Genomic DNA, 22,222 nt, shown 5'->3' with positions numbered 1-22,222 from the left:
TATTTAAGAAATTGTTTAGCTAATATATTTGAAATAGGGGACTTAGGTTTGGGCTAAAATGCTATCGGACTTGCTGTTATTTCACAGAACTTTTCAAGAACGTGCTCATTTTGGGTAACTCCAATTGTCATGTAGCAATTGTCATGTAACAGAATGGAAAAACTATAGTCATAAACATGTTAGCCCCTTTATGTGTCTTAGGTAACTGGGATCTTCCACAAAATCTTCCTCCATGATAAGGGTTCGCGGGAGCACGGCCTGTTTCTAACACATGGATTTATTGTTAGCAGGATTGCGTATTCAACTCCACTCCTGGATCTCAGCCTGAGTAAGGAACAGAAACTACACATTCTTGTTAGGAAGGCATATAAAAAGCACTAGGCCCCCCCCCCCCCCCCCCCCGCGTCTCATCTGAGAAGCTGTTGAAAGCGGGTACATAATACGTGGTGTGAAATCGCTACAGCGGTGAGGGAGGCGCAACTCTGGAGACTCAGTTCCACGAGGACAGTAAGAAATATCCTGGCCGGCATAGGGGAAAACCAAAAGGAGTGGTCATACGTGGCAGCAGAAATAGATCTTCAGATCTTCAGATTCGAAAGAGACTAAAGATCGCTCCAGTTTCGAAAAATGAACCCGAGACACAACAAGGAGCGCAGGGAACATAGAGTCAAAGTTATAAGAAAAAGACTACGAGGTGTTCACTCTAGTCTAATGCATACTGCGATGCGGCCTGTGGTCTAAAAGGAGCAGAGGTAATGACACTAATCGATGGGGACTACAGGGCGGTGGTCACCGGATCTCTCAACCCTAGAAACTCGTTAATAGCGGAAGGAGCCGCTCTAGCGTTAGCCTGCAGGAGCACCAAAGCCAAATTCATACTTTGCGATAGCAACATAGCAGTAAGATAATTTATTAAGGTGATCGCTTCGAAAGAAGTGTTTAATATACTTATACAATCAGTATTGGATAGAGATATCTCCATATTATGGGTACCTGCTCACGAGGGGATTCTAGGCAACAAGCCTAAGTCTCGCCCAAGATATCTACAACCGGGCGGCCGTGGAATCACCCTTACTCGCGTAGAATGACCCGCTCATCACGTATACAAAAATCACGGCTGGACACAGAAATGAAGGACTAGACCCCCCACCTCCGGATCAGTCTTTCACACCTCAGGAGTGCAGAGACTGGAGATTACAAATAAACCGATTCCTTCCCTCTTATCTATACGGGGAAGGATGGAACCTGCAAAGTTCTGTACCAAATGCGGTATAACAGCCAAAATTTCGGCGACACTTTGGACCACGAAAGTGCTATAAGGTGAGAGCCTTTGAATCTTTGGTGATTCCTGATTTTACTGCGTGTACTTCTGCAGGCTGTGTGGTGCGGCGTTCGCGGAAGCACCGAATGAAAGGCGCCGCACGGACGCCTGAATCAGTATATGACGCGATAGCGTCAGCTACCAGCCAACATATAAAGCCCGTTTTAACCGAGCCGTATGATCTTGCCTGTATGACTTAGGGATAACGTGAATTCAAGGGTCTTGGGAGGGTGATATCAGGCTGATTCTGATATCACCTTTTCATATATGAAAAGAGAGACCCGAGTTGGAAGCGCCTGCCAAACGTAATGTCAGGAAGCCCTATGCTCAGTTACCCTTATGAAAATCGAATTTTCCTTTTTACTTCCTTTGTTTTTCCTTTTTGCTTCCTGAACAGCCTTCCTATAGACTTTTCCTTTCTTTTGACTAAAGGAAGTTTCCTTTGAGCTCACTTTGTTGAGACTTTCCTTTCTTTTGACAGAAGGAAGCTCATTTTTAAACTGGCTCTCTTTGGCAATATCAATAATGACCTTCCTTTGTTTTTCCTCAAGTAAAGAGAAAGTTCTCTTTACTCTTTATTCATCATACCTTCTTTTTTTTGTTCTTAAGCGAAAACATACGAAGCTCATTTTTCTTTTCAGCTATACTTCTCATTTTTTTTCTTTCATTAGTATCCCTTGCACTTTTTTAACTTCTGAACTTTTTTGAATAAACCAATTATACATTTATCAAAATATACAAAATCGCATTCGTTTCTTTGTTGTGCAAGTAAACATCATTTTAATTTTTTTTTTCATTTTATATTAAATCCATGCTTTTTTTTTTTTTTCACGCGCTAGATCTTACTTTTAGCGCAAGTTTCTTCTTGGTCACCACACAAGGACCAATAATATTCACCACCTTCCTTCCTTTGTCCTTAAGTGTAAAGATAACTTTCTTTTCATTCATTTCTTGTGCTTATTTTTGTGTGTGTGGCATTGCTTGGTCTATTTCTTGCCCCTCTGAATTTTTTAAGATAAAATATAATACATTCAAGAATTTTCATACATGTTAAAGAATGCCAGGTGGTTCTAATTCATCGCTTTCGCAGCCCGCTGGTTCGATGGCGATGCATGCGCGAGACGGCATGTACATACATCCGTGACCGCTGCTTCAGCACTCTGACACGGTACGCAACAAAGCTCGGCTCAGGGCTGGCAGGGTTCGTCAGTATTTGCGTCGGCATTGCAGCCTGGCTATGGTGGCTAGCCTGGCAACTCTTGGCTCGCAGCGACGCCAAGGGCGACGCTGTTAGCAAGCGCGGCCTGCTTCCGTCGTGATTTAGTGCACTTCGGTACGGCGCGACGTTGACGTCGCGCAAGTACGCTTTTACCGTGGTGGCATTTCCAGTGCGTTCGACGGGTAGGCGGTTACCGCAGCACCATCGATAACGGCTTCAAAAGCCTGCAGTTAAATGCACTTCACGATGTGCCTAGTACCGGATGTCACATTGTTCACGAAAGTCAAGCTCGTTTACCTCCTATCACAGTTTAAAGACCAGCAATTAATACGTCAGCGACATCGGTACGTCGCTACTATAGTGAACTAGAATACTTGCTAGTGGCGCGAACGACGCCGCTGGGGCACGCCGTTTCTCATTGACGCCGCCAGGTGGCGCAACTGAAACATCTTCTAGTCAACTTTTCAATGCTTTCTTGCAATAGTGCGACATAGTATCGATACTTTTGCGCGTATATATAGTAATAAGTGCTTATTTTTCCCTGTGCTGATGTATGTAGACCTCCACCTATGTCAGAAGTTTGGCTTTTCATTCGAAATTACTGTTTTTTTCACGGCTGCACTAGTGCGAAAGCGCTCTTATTTCGCTGGCGTCTGCTACGGCTTATGCGGGATGAGTTCTGTACTTATGTAACTTTCTGAGCCCCGCAGAGCCCGCTTTATTAAAGAGAAAACTCAACTGTCAGCAGCAGACTGGTAGCAGAGTGGCCAGGCACTGTGCGCATGCACGGATTCTCACATCTCTGTTCAGCCTCGCGCGTCGCAGTAACTTTCCTTTAGCCAAATAAGGATGGATAGTAAACTGCGCTGTTCGGTATGCACTGGTAACCAGGAAATACTGACTTTAGCGCGAGATCTGCGTAGCATTAGGAAATTTACCAAATGAAAAAGTGAGGAGCAGTTTCAGGATGTAGTTTAAACAGAAAGTGGTCACGAAAAAAAAAAAAAAAAAACTACGTTTTTTAAACGAGCCATCCGACGATGTTCTGTGGATATTCTCTTTTGTTCACTTCAGGATGTTGTTTTTTGACAGATAGTGGCCACAAAAAAAGAAAAAAAAAAACGTTTTTTGAAACGAGCTCTCCGGAGATATTCTGTGGTGTTACCATTATTCTCTGTTCACAGCAGCAATATCTACTATAAACCATCGCTGTAAGCCAGGTGCTAATTAAAATCCTTTCATCATCTCATATGCATAACATATATGCCAAAAATACATACATGAGGAGGGCAGAGCAGTTTTATTTAGGTACTTCACAAGGCTTCTCCACTGCTGTTTTATTTTATTTGCATGGGACACAAGCCATCAACAATCAGTTGTTTTAATTATTGACTACACAAACAGTCCTAACAATGAGTTGTTTTGTGAAATTATTGACTACACAAACAGTCCTAAGAACATCCATCTGCTCATCTTCAGGTGCTTTGAAGCTTGACATTGCGCTGGTTAATGCATTTTGTGAAAAAGTGCACGCGGGTACTTAAGCAGTGATTTCAGCTGCACCAATTTGACAGTGGTCAGAGCACCCAAGTTAGCAGGTTTGCTTGGCCAGTAGCGTATACTGTGTACAAGCTGTCTGCTTGAATTTAGACTGAAGCAGGTTGTAAACACATACTCAAGGTCAGCCACAAACTGGTATCTCTTGAAGGGTACAAAAGGCCTCTGTTGTCCTTAAAATTAGTAAAATTAACCAAGTTTAATACATGTGACATCTTTTTCTTTTCAGAAAAAGATTAAAGCCTTCCTCACAGTTAGTTTGAGGTAGGATTTGAGGTAGGATAGAGAGGCCACAATTGTATACAGCTGCCAGCCAACTGGCTCACCCCAGGCAATGTTTTTTGAAGTTAAGTAATTAGTAATTATTTTTTAATTGACTGACAGTTGCCTTTAGACAATAGCTGTGTTTGCAGAATTTGAGAGCGCCTTCTAAAACCTCCATTCCATTTATTTCCGATAAAGAAAGCCTCATCGTTTTTCCAAGCTCTAAAGAAAGCCCGCGAAATACAAAAATTATCAGCCTGTATAGCGCTGAGACTGGGCTGTTGAGTCACAGCCGCAGCTAATTTCTGTCACTCAAACCATGCACGGTTGGGAGCACTACAATATCGTAGCGCATGAATGCGTCAGTCACGTGATTTTTTTTTCTTTATTTCGCGGGCTTTCTATAGAGGTGGGAAAAACTATGCAAGTGAGGTTTTCTTTATCGGGAATAAATGAAATGGGGGTTTCAGAAGGTCCTCCCCAACTTTGCAAATCACATTTATTTGAACGCAATACTTAGTAAATTAGAATTGCAAATTGAAAAATTGCCTGCACCGTTTTTTTTATCGATATTTATTGTCTTACGGCATCAGTAGGGTATGATATGAAGGATGATTAAATGATTAAATAAATATGCCAGCTAGAGATCCAAGGATATACCATGACTACGCGGAATTGAATTTAATTTAATCTGAGCTGCCTGCTTTATTGAGCCAGTGGTAGTATTCGAGATCACGCAAACAGTCGAAGCTTTCTTCCCCCGAAGTCTTCCTTTTCTTCAGACCTGGTGCGCCAGGTGGCTGTCAGCAAGTGGTTTCTCTAGCCTATCTTAAATGGTTTATTTTTAACCCTTGGCTGAAGTTAACTTGGACACGCGGTATAAAATATGTCGGCTATCGTTTGGTGCCACAGGCTTAATAGCAAGAATCTGCACTGAGCACAACTCTCTGCAAAATCAATATTGCCCACATCCAGCCTTGGCTTCACGGGTTTGACGGTAATATATGCCGGACAACCCGGCTAGAGTGTATAGGCACCGCATCAGGTGCCAGTGATGGCTTTTCACGCGGTATATCCTCACTTCTGCCGTTGATCATATATATGCGTAGTCACGCAGCAGGATGAGATGTGGCTTGAAATGATGCTCACACACTGCCAATGTTTCTGTGAGAGGCTTTTCCTGCCTTCACAAGCTTCGTTTCCACTTTGTGCGATGTTTATTGTCCCTCGGAGCAGCAAACAAAGGTGACTGGAGCATCCGGATAGCCGCGCTTCGGCATCTCGGAGCAAAACAGTGCGAGTTGGTCTTTTTCCTGGCCATTTCGAACTGCGCATGGAGCTTTTGAAGAGCTGAGATGTCTTAGTTGCTGTGATGAAAGGCAGAACTGAAAGTTCGAGGGCAAAATCGCAAGAATGTGCAGACTGCACGGCGCGCCAAGCCTTGACTTCCCTTTCCGGAGGGGCACGCGGTCCTAGTAGCTACTAGTAGACGTAACTGCAGCGCCACCAGCGGCGGTCAGTGGCGGCCGGCGTGCAAGAGGCGCCCATTTTCCTTCCGTTCGCGCCACTAGAAAGTATTCTAGTTCACTATAGTCGCTACCACCACGCACAGAAGCCCCCGCAGCCGAGGTTACGAATACTGCCAGTAAAACCAACGTTCTCACGGCGAGTAAAACCAATGAAGATTGACATGCAGCACAAGAATTCCGCAGCAAAAAAAAGGGCGCTGAAGCTGCTTGTGGCAATAATTTGCTTAAATTATTTTGTGTTTTGTTACGCATCACATATTACTACTAAAAAAACAAACATTTAAGGTTGTTTATAAATTATAAGTTTTATTTTGAAAGTTTGTGAAGTTTGCAAAAATGCATTTAAAAATTTGCAATGGCGCTTGAGACTCTAGCGCTATCGTTTTCGTGAAAACAGCCGGCGGCATGCTTCACTATGTGTTTCATGACCGTAGGAAGTTGATTGTTCGCGTTCGTTGTGTTCGTCGTGTTTTCTTAGCGTGTGTAGTGCAAATGGCCGATCATGCCTTGGTTAAATGGGCGACCGCTCAGAAGTGGGACGTATACCCTGTAAGAAACCTACAATCAAACGAACTGCAGGCGAAACTGATGGATAATCCAAAATACTGGAAGATTATTCCAAACCAAGGAGCACTACATGCCCAGTGGAAGGAGGGGTCGTACTCTCCTACGTTCATTCTCGGAGTGGGTAAGTAGTCAAACGTCTCTTGTCTCTTTTCGTATTCGTGTCTTAATAATGTTTACCTGTGAAACACCTTCCTTTACTACTCGCGGTGAGTCGTGTCGCGAAGTCGTTTACATGCCCGCATTACGACCGCATTGTGTTAACCGGCAGGTGACAGTAGTGCACATGGTGAAAGAGGTAGACAGTTGATTCCGGGAATTGCGTGAAATTAAAACAAAAATGCATAATGAACTGAATTTGCGGAAATAAGTAGAATAAACGCGGCTGCTGTTGTTACGTGGACCTGATTCTCCCTGTTTACACAGCAAATGGCAATTCTCGGTGTTTCGTGATAACAGGAGTAGGCTTCCCAATTTGGGCTCTATAAAAAAAAAAAAAAAAAAAAAAAAAAAAAAACCACACACCCTGCCCGCATCGTCGTCTCGGAACGGTGCGGCATGGAGAATGGCAGCTCCTTGATTATTGAAGCTGATTTAGAACAAGTTTTAAAGATGCCCAAGGTGCTCGTTCCGAGACAATTGGTAGTGTAGCTGCGAAACGGACGCTTTCACAGCTGCAGGCGACTGAAGTTTAAGCAGATAAAAGCGCCTAACGTGTTGTCGCATTCATTTACTTTCATATTCATTTGTTTGTTTCTTTTTATTGAAACGTCAAACATGCTTCCTTTCTTCGCTACCAGCCATTCCTCAGATTTCGCGCAGAGAGAGAAAACTTTATTAAAAAAAAGGGGAAAAAAAAAAGTGTGTGTGGTGGGGAGGCAGTGTGTGGAGTCTCCATTCTAAGACTCCAGTGGCCTGGGCTGCCGCTTTTGCCTGAGTTACCAGCCTACGCTGGGTTGCTAGGTCAGAGCATAGCAAAGCAAGCAGTGATATCAGTTACCAACAGCATAATGCTGCAATGATTTTTAGCTGCCGATGTAAAAGTTGCTCCCAGTGCGTGGGGTATGGCCAACAGGTGGAAGGGCACCGCTCTCTCCACTTCATTTTCAATGCTGCCGTTGCACTTTGCCACTACTTCTGGATGAGGCTATCTGCCACGGGATCGCATGCTCCCTTTCATAAAGCTCACGACTGTGCATGGGTACAATCCCAGCATTCATAGACGCATTTCAGTGGAGGTGAAATGCAAGTTGACTGTGTACTGTTTGATGTCATTTGCACATTAAAAAACCCCAGGTGAGCCCACCACTACGGCATCCCTCATCGCTATAGCTTAAGTCGCTTTGGGACATAAAACACCATGAACCTACCATAAAGCAGAGTGGCTATGTTTTACGGTATGCGTGGGAGCTCAAACTGTTTTTCTGGAAATGCATCCTTTGTTTTGTCCACTACTGCTCAAGTGGGCAGAATGCCCACTTGAGCAGTAGTGATGCTGGATGGTGTCAGCTCGCAGTTAAACATTACCATGTCCTTTTATGTGCCAAGGTTTGCTCAAGGGCTAATGTTCCTCCTTAAGAAGTGTTGCTTTGAACCCTAAACAGTGTCCATGCTACGTTTCTCTTGTCAGTGGTCATCATTTGGTCACTATTTTGCTAATCTCATGTGTGGAACCAGATATCTGCACAATGCGTTATACTGAATAATTTTTGTATGATGCATTTGAGTGCAAATACAATTTAGTGAATAGACCTTGCCACATGTCGTTTTGCAGGAAAGCTGCAGCTGTGACAAAATGTCTAAGCCAACAGATGCGAAAAAGAGAGTCCTGGAGCTTAAGGATGAAGTGGGGTCTGCAAAAAAAAAAGAATGAAGAAATATAAGGCCGCAAGAGATGAAGCACGTCAGATGCTTGGTATGTGATCGCTTTTTTCTGAAGCCATTGGAATGCTGATCTCCATTGCCATGAGACAAATTATTTGCTGTGTCACCAGATGCTACGTAAAGCATAACAAATTCAAGTGCTAACTCTTAAATGAATAAGACACCTTGGTCTGTAGCACGTCCTAGTAAAAGCACCAGTAAGATTATGTTGCTGCAATAAGGTTCCCCCTACACTGAGGATTAGGATTGGTGTTCCTCCTGTAGTCTTTGCGACACATTATAGGTGGTGTACAGTAGTGCTCAGCTACACCGTGGCGCTGCTGCATGACGCCACCAACCACCATGCTTGCAGTGCACGTAGCAGATGAACTGCTGCCACTCCTGCTCTGCAAGCATGCTTTGTTTGTGTTACAGTGACTTGCGTGTCACATGTCATTGCTTGGGATCGGCATGCATCTGAGATTGAGCCTGTTGTCGTATGTGATAGCTGCATGAAAATGCATGGTAAACAAATGCCACTCAAGGTGAGCACCTGTGCTGATTTGTGCTGCTCAAGCCGAGGCCGAAAAACGGGCGCGGGTTTGGGTTCCTTTCTGTTCTGGAGTGGTCGGTGACAACAACGCTCCAGTGAACCCGGAGAGCTGCATTAGGTTCAAACACATTCACGGGGTATAAGTTGTAGCCAGATGGCTGTGGCAGGTCTGTGGTGCTCTTGCATTACTGTGGATGGCGTATCTGAATGGAACCCTTGATTCCCTCAGATTTTAACCTCAGAGTCTCCTGCAAATGATGAGGTGCATCTAGAATGAGCGCAGGAGGGACAGCAAAAAATCTAAATTTGTATGAAATTATCATATGTGGCCTCGTCCTGTCTTGGACCTTGGAATCCTTATGGCATGCGCTTCATTTTCCTGTGCCATTTTGGTCACTTAGGTGGTGTTTTTTTTTTTTTTTTTCACAACAGGAAATTTATGCTTGTCCAAGCTCGGCACCTGGCTCAGCAATCTGCCTAACTTAACTCGGTCACTACACCATGTTAGCAAATGTCGACACGAAAGACAGACACGAGATAGGTGAAGCATGGGCTATCGAGTATCAGCTACACACTGGAGTGTCAGCCTTTGTCCAGATGTATGGCGTATTGCTGCCGCCATACATGTATATTGCATGCTGACCTCTTCAAGGCCCTTGCTACCGACAAACTGTTTCAGGGATGTGATCTGGCTAACTTCTGTTAAAGCGCTCACAGCTATCTCTGCATCATCATTCGCACCCATGGATTCATTCTAAGCAATAGCAGCACCCGTCAGTTGCACTGTAGTTACAACGTCCTCCACAGTTAATTCAATCCAGGCATTTCCACAGCGAACAAAGAGATCAGAAGTGGGATGTCAGCATTGGCTTCATCAATTGCTATCAGCATCCCCTAGATTATGTACCGCTGATAGGGCGCCTTGAGTGCGTGAGTGATGCCAGTGTCTAGCAGCTAAATTTTGAATGGCGCATTTGGTGACAGAAAAGGGTTGGTCATGCAGTCAAGGGCAAAGAAAAGGCTTTTCTCCTGTGGTGAATGTTACATGGGCTGCTGCTGCTAGTGATGAAATAGTATGTTTTGTTCCAGCTTTCCTTTTTTGTTTTTTTCAGATGTTGCTGAGCTGGTCAATCAGCTGACGGAATCCGTTAATAATGCTGCGTGTACAACACAAGCAGTTGTGCTGCCAACCGAGGCTCAGGTTAGTTGCTTTAGTCTAGTGCCTGCATGGTTGTGCTCATTACTGCCTTTCTCGATGAAACTTTTTTAAGGGTCACACAAGAACTTGGTTCTAGCTTTATGATAGCACTGCCACAAGTCATGCACTTCCATTGAGAAGTGTGCAGGGATAGGGAAACGAGGAGCTCATTATTCATGTGAATGAAGTCAGCAGTCACTGAATTCAGGGATAGGCAAGAAGCAATGCTCTTTATGATTGGTTGGCTCTTAGGGTTTAATGTCCAAAGCGACTCAGGCTATGAGAGATACTGTAGTGCAAGGCTCTGGAAATTTCGACCACCTGGGGTGCTTTAACGTGCACCGACAACACAGAGCACACGGGCACCTTGCGTTTCGGCTCCACTGAAAAGCGGCTGCCCTGGCTGGGATGCTGTTTATGAGGCTGGGCTCACAGGCTGCATAATTAGTAGCATAATGATATTTTTAAATGAATGTCAATTTGATAGAAACGACGAAAGACAGACAGTGCTATTTTCTTAAATTCGTCAAAACAACCATGAAAAAAAATCCCAACTGCTTCCTTTCATTTTAGTGACTGTTACTTCATTCGTGTGTATATTGATTTGGAAGAGTCTTTGTGAAAGCTGTAGTGATCGGAAGTGCAAGGTTACTTTTGTTTACGCTTCCTGTTGAGCATACTTCGCTTGGGCTATAGCAAAGCCCTTTTCATCAGAAAAGAGATTTCCATTAGCTTGTTTAATATTCAGCAATTTCTTAGGTTATCGATCTCGGAAGGCCATCTTTTTTCACTACAACCCGAATGACGCAGCTGGTGCTCCTCTAATCAGTCATTTTAGCGACTTGGGCCAGTCATCATGGTATTCAAGCTAATGTGCATATAATCCACTTGCACCTGACAGCCACCTGCAATGTCACTCTGGCAAGTCAAAGGCAATTAACCACCATGGTATTGCCAGGAGGGTCTCCTTTGAGAAGGAGTTGTGGCTTCTTAAGCTGATCCAACAATAGTTCAATTTCACTTTAACCCCTTGAGCACTATTATTTCGAGATTTCTAGCTAAAATTGCTTAAAATTACGATATCGTTAAAGGCCCCATTACATGAAAATTTGTTGTCTGTGTTGTGAGTGAAACATCAAGAGCATGGCGCTGGCAAGTGGCATGGCCGAACACACATTCTTCGATGATTTGTGTGGCTTAACGAGACCACATGATATCCAAAAGTTAGGAGGAGCTGCTAACTCCGGTCGTTCATTTGAGGTGGGAAGGTGAAATACGAATCAACATTCCAGTGCTCTTCAATGCTGAGCCAGGCTTGCTACACCTAGGCTACGCAGACATGTTGATACAGCTTGGTTAAAGCAGGGCTTTATATGTTGGGTGGTAGCCTACACTGGTCGCATCATACCCTTAAAGGCGGAGCTTAAGTGTCCCTTTAGTTTCTATTTTTACTGCTGGTTTCTATTGGTAGTGTAATAAAAAAGGAGGTATCCGAGACAAAAATATTTGAACCAGAAACTAAGTCAAATGAGCGCAGTGAAGTTTATTGCTCATTACTTGAAAAATCAACTGCCCGCCAATAAGCAGCAATCTAGTCGAGTAACATATAGCGAGGTAACTGGAAATGTTTTACAAGGGACGACCAAGAATGGAAGCCCAGGGGGTTTCATCGGAATGTTGTCAATTTTCATCCACTGACACAGAACTCGCAATAGTATCGTCTGAGCTGTCATCATCTTCGTCGGAAGAACTACTCATGTCATCACTGTCGTCTTCACTTCCCATAACAATGCAAAAATTGGTGTCTGAGCCATCTTCGGATGGCTAGGATGGCAACGAAGAAAAGCTTCTTTCCCGCGATGACGGGCCAACAGTGCATGCGTTGCCTCTACCAGGCACCATTTTTCTCATTAAGGCTGCTTAAAAGGCTTTCAAGCGGTAGAACAAAAAACACTTAACGGGTCAGTGGTGCCATCTGTCAAATGGTGCATGACCTAAGCCACAGAGGAGCGCTGTACTCGCCTAAAACTCTCAGGGTGAGGATCTATCCTGCAAGGACAAGCACTCGTCCAAAATGGCTTGAGGGCATCTTTGCACGAGCTGCTTGTCCAAAGCGCTTTAGGGGTTAAATTATGAAAGCTACCTGTGCAAGCTGGAAACTAAATGTTACCTCAAAGTAGCACATACAGAGCAGGGAGTGCATGCTTTTGCTAAACCTTCATTGGCAGTTTTTTTAATTGGTTGAGCTTCTGATGTACGAAAAGGATGTTAGTATTTTTAAACAGGAGGTGACAATGTGGGCACTGTGCTCTGTCTAAACTGGCTTTTAATGGCCTTTGCAATGTAAATGATGAGTAAATCCCTTTATTTTCTGACTTAAAATCTGTTTTTTTTTTATTGTTGAAATGCAAGCATAAATTAGGTCGTCAAATAATCTCTTATTTCTTGTTTTTTCTTCTGCTATAGCAATGCACTATTAGCGCTCAATCCTTTGCGGGGCATTATGTGCCCTCTTTTTGGCTAGTTACTTTAAATACATATTACACAATTGTCAGGTTACACTAATAAAAATGTTAAAAGATGTTTGGCCTGATTCAAAATTAGATCAAAACACCGCTCGGGAAGGTGTCAAAAACATCCAATAGTTTTCGTATGCCTTCATTGTTGTACATGTTAAAGTACGGCTTCTTGAATGTGTATTTTTACTTGCAAACAAATGACCTTAATTATGCATTTTGGGGTTTCTTTGAATGTTCTTAAGCTGATCTAAGTTTTTCGTTGTTTGTAAAGCCCCTTCATTTTCTTATTGCATATCAAGGAATATTGTTGCATGTTACAATACTGGTCATAGTACTAATATTTGCTTTTTGTTCTTGCAGGTGCACATTGGCAGCAATATTATGGTAAATCAGCAGTTGATTGACCGCATGAAACTCAGTGCGGGCAATCAAGCAACAAAGTTTGCGTGTAACTTGGTGCGGGTTGTGTTCTCACCCGAAGAACTGGAAGAAAGCTCACTCTATGGCCGTGTCTGCAATGCCCGCAAGGAACAAGCTCCAAAAAAGGCACTGGGCTGCCCAAAATTGGATGCTGTTATCTGTAAGTCCTCGAGCTCATAGCCTGTGCATGTGATGCAAGAGCATTCTGAAATATTGTCCAAACAGCTGACTTTTCAGTGATGGTCAGGGCCATAATGCTTGCCTTAATGCATAGTGCTGTGGTGCCTGCATGGCGCTCACACTGTCCGTGCTCTGTATATTTAATTTACAAAAGCTAAGGAAGGCTGGATGGACTCTAGCTTGTTCATTGCAGTCATGCTTCTAATGTTTTTTTTTTTTTGCAGCCTACACCTGCTTGCTCAATGGAGTACTAGCCAAGGTGGTCACCGGCAGTTGCGCAAGTTCGCACTGGGATTGTGGACAGTGATCCAATTTTTTGTTGCAGGGTCTTCGAAAGCAGGCCTAATTGCAAGGCCTAAACAGACGAAGTACATCTATTCAAATAAATATAAGCTCATACAAACAAATGTTTCAGTCTGAACCTACTTCCTTCGAACATCCACCAAATATCCCATAGTCATCATTCCTTCGAACTTCCTTTGAACCAATAATTGGCCACTGCCTGTGAACTCAACTCAAACTGACAACGGTCTGTTCCCTGGGAGCTCAAAGGAAATTCACAGGATGGTCAGAGAAAGTTAATTCACTGTGAATTCAAAATCAGTAGCCAATTCTCAGTTCAGAGGAAGTTGCTTCCTTCTGACTTTTTTGAGTTCACATTGAACTCAAAGGATGTTCCCATTTTTATAAGGGTAGGGCTCGGCCATGTCAGTTGGCAGCTACCGCGTCCCACGTAACAAAAGCATATTAAGGCTAACGCATTGATACGTCCCCCTTTCAGGGCTTGGGACCCGGGTGGCAAACAACTGTGGAAAACAGCTGGCACACAATGTACCTTGCGTAAATTTTCATGGTCATGGGGAACACTGACAGGAGCGTAATTGAATGCTACTCTTAAAAGAGAAATTTAAGCTCCCCGGCCCCCCAAAAAGTTCTTAAACGTTCTAAAAACAATTCGATAGATGAAACCAAAAAACAGCATGTAAAAAATATTGAATAAGCAGTTCTAAACAGCACTTTTCTTGCTCAAAACTTAAAACGAATTTGTTACTCCGCGTAACAATCGAGGAGTCGCGTCTTTAATCGCTATCTCGTTAGCTTTCATAAATATTCTACGGTCTGCGGATAGCTTTAGCGTCAAACAAGGAACTCGCTCATATAAAATTATTATTTGCTTTCATAACATGCATCCTATAGGCCTCTAGGTGACGTAGCTGAAACGAAAGTACTGTGCTCAGTGCGACTATATGTATAATAGAACAGATGCATGCTTATTGCTGACGCTGCTGACGACGAAGACGCCAGCTGTTGAGCGGAATAATGAGCTGCAAACTTCTAATTACCGGGGATCGTAAGCGTTAGATAAACTTACCCGACGCTCCCGATTCTCGGTAATCAGAAGTTTCCAGCTAAAATTTGAGTTGTTTTCGAGGTTTCGTGTCTTATCATATGCGAAATATCAAATTCAGACATTTTGCGCAATTTTTGTCTAAATTATCAATGGATATTAGGCCCCCAAACGTTGTAAAGTTCTGGTTTTCGAGTGGTAACAATGCTGTAAATGAAGACTTTAAGATGTAAGATATGAAGAGCTGACAAAGTTGCCTAATTTGGAAAAAATAAATTTGAGCGTCGATTTTCTGGAAGCACATTTAGTTGAACTTTTCGTTTTGTACATTCAAAATAGTGCAGCTGTGCATAATTTTCTTTTCGAAACGACATTTTTGCTGGTTGTATAAGTATTAGAAAGGCCAGTAATGGCTTTTTATAAACTTAGTTAATGCGGGAAAAATACCATAAACATGAGTTGAAGGCTGCGTATACCATTACTGTAGGAATTCAAACTGGTCCGAAGTATAGACGTCTAGCGATTGGCACATTTTCTAGCGCTATAATCTACACCAGTTAAAATGACTGATGCAAATGTTCTCGGACCTTTAACAATTTAGGTGGTACAACTAAATTTTAAAAAGCTTGCATTTTCAAATGTATACATGCCGAAAATTTTATTCTAATATTTTACTATTTCGATAGACTTATTATTTTTCAGACCTAAGGATGTAAAACAGCACTATTAGGAAAGGTGCATGATTTGATATTATCAGAAAAGTTCGAAGTGTACTTTTACTGTGCAAACCTAAATATCTAATCATGTTGATTTCCTATTTTCGAGCATAAAAAAATCTGCATCTAACTTTGAATATGTTCGAGCATTTCCCCAGAAGACAATAATGATATTAATCATCACTGTTAATGCAGATCAAAAATTGTGCGAAATTATTTTTGTAATATCTGTGATGTGTCTTTAATTCTTTGAGCCTCAAAATAAAGAGAAAACAATGTTAGAGTTATGCTTCAGCAGATTAGTCTTGTTGATGGCACATCTATGAAAGTCCTTGTCGAATTCGAAAGGAACATGGATAAAAGTAAGAAATGTTGAGCAATATTCTCATTTTCATTTTCATCAACACTTTCGGCGACACTTTCCTTGTCCGTAAGGTGAGCGGGCTTGACGCTGGAGGTCGCTTTGAGCCATCGTGGCCAGGCTGGTTTCTGCCGAATGATTCGTTGCAATCGGGGGTTCCTCTGACGACACTCCTTGTTCCGATAATGTTTGCACAGCAAGTTGCACACCTAGTTCTTCGTCAAAGGCAACAAAACCTCGGGTCGATATGGCACCCGGCCAACTTCGGGAGGCCACCTTAGTACTCGCTTCAGGTGTTTTCGGGCTATAAGTTGACTGATGCGCTGAGACTGACCTCCGTTCTTGCGGCTCTTCTTTACCTAACGGCTTCATGAGCTCTTCAGCTTGCTTCTCGAGTTGCATGAATGCATTACGGCTGCCTGGAATGGGCACTTCTTGAGGCGACATCTTGGAAGTGTTCTCTACTGTTGTCGCCTACGTTTCCGTCTTCAGGATCAGTGCTGCGACTCAAGTAGTGGTTCGGGGTTAATTTCCCGTTCATCTGGAATGATCGGTGCCGGGTCATTTGCCTCAGATTCTTCAGGATATGACATGACCGACATGGCCGTGTCTACAGCCGCTTGGTAGGCCTTGTCGGGTTGGTGACCTCCATTTTGGCTTGGCTCTGTGCCCCGAAGAATCATTCTTCTTCTTTTCTTTCGGTGCATACCTAAAGTGATGTTCTTTTACATCTTCTACCTTGATAAATGATACATACCCACGAAGGAAGATTGGCCCGGGTTCAGTGTGGACTGCGAAATGTACTGCAGATACTTAATTAGTGTAATAAATCAATTATCAACTAAACAAAAAAAACCTGCGATTACGGAGCGGGGCGCGGCTGGTTCGATTAATTTAATCGTTTTCGTCCAACACGGCCCTTCGTCTTCTTTGCCCTGTTGTCAGGTATAGACGCCTAAAGTATCAATCAAGCATTAGACAAAAATCTATGATTTAACATAGCGGATTGAGACAGCGCCAGAAAACATTTTAATGAAGCTGAATTACATTGCGGGTCGAGAGTGCCATAGCATTAAAGAGTGAAATTCGCTCCGCCTACTTCTTAATTCCTGGTCGCCGCATACGCCGAGCCTGTGCACCTTCGGCCATATTTCCGTGACGCTTTAAAACAATATTAGACATAACCAAGCGCAGCTGCTCATTCATGCCGATCCCGCCACAGCACTTGACATTGTTACGTGATCAACGCACTTCATTATTATAACCTTTTAGTGCACCTACCAACTCGGAAATGTGACGCGGCGTTAAACGTCTCAAACCTGGTAGACTAATCAGAGCTGGTTCATGTGACGCGGAGTTTTGACGCGACGTGCTCTGCCACCCAATCAGCGATTTTATGACATCGTTCATGACGTCACGGTGTGGCAACATTAGCAGATGCCATACTACTGCTTCTAAGAGTATTATGCTGCCGTATAAAATCCACAACTGCTGATGTCAACAACTTAGCACTACTTAGCACGAAGACGGCTCCAAATAATTGCGATTCCGTGTGGTTCTTTAAATTTCGGTGATATGCTACATCACACGGCTCCCTGCGTCTCGCTTCCGTCGAAACGCGGGTGCCCCGGGCAAGATCGAACTCCGGAACACCAATGCAGCTCAGTAGTTTAGCGCCTATGCCATTGCCTGCCAAAATACCGCGTCAGAAGTTTGTCGTACGAGGAAGTCGGCTGAGAGTAGGTCACAGGGACGCACCGGGCTGAGCGCAACATAAAATTAAAGGCTTTTCCTCGATGCTTAAGCCGAGCAAAGCGGCTGAACGTGCCTCCCTAAAGGCCCGTTCACACTTGCGACTAGCAGCGGTCGCGCGACCGTTTTGTCGAAAAGCGACAGTCGCAAATGGTCGCATCGGTCGAAAAGCGACTGCCGCGGGCCGATCGGGCACTGCTCGAATTTTCAGTCACGCGACTACTAGTCGCAAACCATTTCACCAATCAGCGAGGTCCCGGAGTACTTGATCGAGCACCTTCTCAATGCAATTGAATACCCCTGCCTTTTCAACAAACGGCACCCGGAATTCGAAGGCAGGGAGATAGGATATGGCCTGGGAGGAGATTAGAAAGATATTCGGACTATCTGGTAAATACCATGAACTTTTGAGAAATGGGTTTTTCACGCAGGTGCAACATGTTATATTGACACCACGGTGATTGACATCGTCTATTCGTTGTCGGCGTTTTCCTAGAAACACGAGAGCGCGGCATGCGTACCGGCTCGCCTGAAAAAGCTGAAGTGTCTGGCAGGCGGCAGCTACCGACGTTCACTGTCATCGCCCAGCAGCTCTCCTACTCCCAACTCGTTCGGAACGAGAACAGAACGAGAAGGCGACTGTCGCAAGTGTGAACATCGGTAGTGGCGAGCTCCTCTCCTCTGGTCGCGCGACTGGTAGTCGCGCGTCCTCAACTAGTCGCAAGTGTGAATAGACCTTAAGGCACTGGAGAACTTGCACTGGAGAAAGGCAAAGGCCTAAGCAACGTTCAACGCCACCATGTGGGCGCCATCATGGTGGCGCCGCGTGATTCCGTTCTCTCAATGGTAGGGTCCTCTGAGCAGCGTCACTGGCGATAGATAGCGGAAATATTGTAAAACTGAATAATTACGCGTTGGCGCCATACTTGGCGAAGTTAGGGGGGGGGGGGGGAGGGGCTGTTTTTGCCGGATTTGCCGGATGCCACATGATGGCGATACGATTGCACGCAAACCATGGAGGGAGTTTCCAGAATACGTATACTACTCGCTTAATTTTGAAGTGTGCAATTTACTTATTGATAATTACTCATTCATGCCTCAGCACAGATTCGAGTATATGTTTCTAAGAAACCCGCGCATTCACTTTATTCGTGCTCAAACGTTGAGTCTTCGTGGCCTAGGGACATTCAATAAAAGTCATTTAGACACTGTTGACTGCCCAAAGGCATGACAACCACGATTTTTACTGCAGTACTTATGGAAATTTATGTAGCAAGAAAAAAATCGTCGTGGCGTAGAAGAAGCGCCCCCGTTTCGAATGCCGGAGGCCCGGATTCGATTTCCGCCCTCGACTCAATTTTCCACAATTAATTCACAGATGGAGCCGACAATTCTGTACACAATTTCACAACGCCACCGGTATTCGTTTTTTTTTATATCGTCGTTGTGTTGTAATGCATTTTATTTCCTTTTTTTCGAATATGAATCAGTTAGCCCGTAGGAACATTCTTCTTGATCGAGCATGGATTTACTAATGTAACGCTTTTGACATGGCATGAGCAAATAAATGTTTACAAACAAAATGAACGCGGAGAATCTGTTCTGTTTATCAGTTCAGTAATCAAACAAAATAAGTGCGTCGCACTTTGCACATGCAAAGAAGACGACCTACAACCGAAATTATGCGAGGGGCTTCATCTGCCCTAAACGATATCGATCCAGAGCTGCAAAGCCAAACTAATGCTTCGTTCAAGCCTTTCGATACCTTCAGAGTGAATTTAGGTTCGTTCGACTCGAAGTACGTGCGAGTGAACAATTGTAGAGACCTTATAAATGCTTCGTGTCTGGTAGTTTTCATATACGGGCGGTCCATATATTCGTGGCGAGGCACTCATGAACTGGTCTGCTACGCCTAAACTACTGTTATTGTGATCAGACCAAACAGGAAAGAACTGTAACAGTGTGGTGTAGTTTGCTGGCGACGTGCGCAAAGGACTGTATTGATCGGAAGAAATAAGGTACTGACATTACTCAAGGACAACACCAGCAACACCAAGCAGCCTTTGATACTGTTGAAAGTAATTCTCAATTATCACATGTTTTGGATATGCGGCTCATTGCCTAAGCTTTCTTATTAATGATGTGTTAAAGCTACATCGAGTGTAAATGTTTGTGCTCTTTAGCAAATATAACCGCGATCTGTTGTACTTTTTCCCAAAATTTTGTTTTTCATAACAAAAAACGTTTTTTTTTTCTAACTTCTCCAAATTTTCAGCAAACATGCATCTCTAGTTACTGACGCGTACACTGACGCAGTGCAACAAATCTCGCCTGCTCTTGCGGATTATTTGACTGCCCCGCGTCTGCCACTGTGGACAAGCAGCAAGTTTCGCATGGAAAGAAACGGGAACGAGAGTTGCGAGCTTTGTTGGGTGTGAATCCCCCTATGGAGGAAACGAAAATTGTCTCGTACAACTCAAATCTGCAGTAACTGCCGCACCTATTTCTTCGTGACGCAGGTAGTTTGCAGAGAAAACACATCCTCTGTCCATTGCAAAGCTAAGCATCAGAAGCAATTATAAGCACAATGCTTTAGATGTCTGAGTTGTTTTTTGGAGTCAAATATTAAAACTTGATTTCGTTTTATGTTGTGCGCACTAATACACCCGCCAAGCACCGTTGTTCGCAGATACAACTGCTGCTTTTTTTTATGTTGCATCTTACTACAGGGTCGAGCTTCCGCTCCTGGTGGGATCACGTGGCTCCTCTGATTGATGGAGCACAGGATGCTGGAAAAATTTCAGCATTTTGAATAATAGAGTTTACATTTTTCTGCTTGTTTAACGCCGTTAGTAAGTTCCTGCGTTGTAAATTTGATACAGTGTTGTCGTACTAAAAGCGACACATATTTTTACACCTATGACATGGTGGCTGAAGTCCATATCAGATATATGGAAAGTCTGTAACAGATATATGGAACTCAGCCCCGCCAGGTGCATATCCTAGGAAAGACGGCGGAACACCGAGCTCCGGAATCTACCGTCCTTGGGCCAAATCATCAGCCCCGAGACTTCACTCGTCCAGCTCATGTTATTCAGCAAGTAGCCAGGTTCATTCTGACTCCTCATGTGCAGAATGTGATGAATGTTTGGCTGTGAACCAACCATCTGTAAGTTTTGTTGATGCCCCAGGCTCGCTAAGCGTTGTCACGGACCTTGATTGTGTTACCATGGTAAAGACACAGTTGTCGCCACTGGTACGTGCCACGGATGAATTTCCTGCAGAAGCACGTGCCCACGCTGCCGAAGCACGCGCTCATGCCTCCGACACCGCCGAAGCACTCGCTCATAACCCCGAAGATGCGGTTGTCTGGATCAACCCCAAGAGGAAAGCAAATCAAGGATTCCGGCGACACCCTTCCCCTCTGGGCCTCAGGTGATCCTCATGAATAAAGGTTTATGAATGAATGAATTTCAGCGTTGAAAACCGTCGTTAGCAAGACAACAAATACGCTCAAAATCTGCCAGGTCTCAATATCTCCGTACGAAATTCTTCAGGTCATTGCCTTAGCAGCAGACTTGGCGCTACTTGAGCGACAGGCTCTGACTGTGCAAATCAAGTACCACCAGAATGTCATCCTTCGGAAGACCGCCAACGAAGTCACTGCACGAAGAGTACCAGCATTTACCTCCTTATCTATTCAAAGCAAAACTCATAACATCCAATCTTACGTGACGGCCGCGTGGTTTCATGCCGGGGCGTATTTCATGGAATCGAGAAATGTCTTTCAGAAATCGAACTTTTAGAAAGCTTTGAATCGATGCATGAGGCGTTCTTGTCCTCTCGTATGATGGGAGAGACTGAGTCAGTGCTAATAGCGTTTGAAGGTACTCATACGGAAAGTTGAGCTAGTTGGTATATGATTGCAAATTACGAGCGCTGCGACGGAGAACAACAACTCATGTACTCATGTTTGCTGGCGACGTGCGCAAAAGACTGTATTGATCGGAAGAAATAAGGTACTGACATTACTGAAGGACAACACCAGCAACACCAAGCAGTCTTTGATACTGTTGAAAGTAATTCTCAATTATCACATGTTTTGGATATGCGGCTCATTGCCTAAGCTTTCTTATTAATGATGTGTTAAAGCTACATCGAGTGTAAATGTTCGTGCTCTTTAGCAAATATAACCGCGATCTGTTGCACTTTTTCCCAAAATTTTCTGTTTTTCATAAAAAAAAAAAACGTTTTTTCTCACTTCACCAAATTTTCACTGTCGAGGTACTCATCGACAAACTCTGTTCCGCTGCGTCTTGTACAGATGGGAGACTGAAACTCCCAATACTTTGAAGTGCAGCAGGTGCCGTGAATGTGGACATCGGCTGCCGAACTGGCTTCACCCTCCGACATATCAACGCTACTCCAGCTGCTCAGCCCAGCTCAACTAACAGGACGAACCCAATCGTTGCCCCGCCTATTGCTTCTAGTGTGGTGGAACCCACCTTACTTTTGTCCAAACCAGCCCTGTACAGAATCAACAAGACCAAAACAACCACAAAGCTGCATATGATCGAAGGAAGAGTCTCAGGGAACAACTGGAACCTTCCAACCAAGAACAGGAAAAGCCATCTAATTCCCGGCATCACACTACAAAGCGGCTATCGATTACACGACAAACATCATCTAGCCACCCTGGGAAAAAGGACACGCTACCCCATCAAGTTCTAATCCGCGAAGACTTCCCAACACTATCATCGCCAAATCAGGAGACTGCACGACCCCATAGGATCAATTTTTGATATCGAGAAGTTCAGGAATAGTCAGCTGCCGCACGTCCGCTTCTCACGCAAGCTAC

General features: G+C 44.0%; 1 protein-coding gene across 1 annotated transcript; it reads left to right on the top strand.

The window, feature by feature from the left end:
* The first annotated feature begins 6,382 nt into the window (after nt 1–6,382).
* Nucleotides 6,383–13,550, top strand: LOC146176006 (uncharacterized). The gene is made up of 5 exons (XM_084582354.1): nt 6,383–6,578; nt 8,229–8,369; nt 9,983–10,071; nt 12,948–13,167; nt 13,412–13,550. The coding sequence occupies exons 2-5, from the start codon at nt 8,324–8,326 to the stop codon at nt 13,492–13,494; spliced, it is 438 nt and encodes a 145-aa protein (XP_084438480.1). The 5' UTR covers nt 6,383–6,578; nt 8,229–8,323; the 3' UTR covers nt 13,495–13,550.
* Nucleotides 13,551–22,222: the final 8,672 nt, after the last annotated feature.

Source organism: Amblyomma maculatum, chromosome 10, assembly GCF_055883805.1.
Source record: "Amblyomma maculatum isolate TAMU_Amacu chromosome 10, ASM5588380v1, whole genome shotgun sequence".
Taxonomy (NCBI): Eukaryota; Metazoa; Arthropoda; class Arachnida; order Ixodida; family Ixodidae; genus Amblyomma; species Amblyomma maculatum.
The sequence above is the reverse complement of the archived record's forward strand: the minus strand, read 5'-3'. Positions and strand labels throughout refer to the sequence as shown.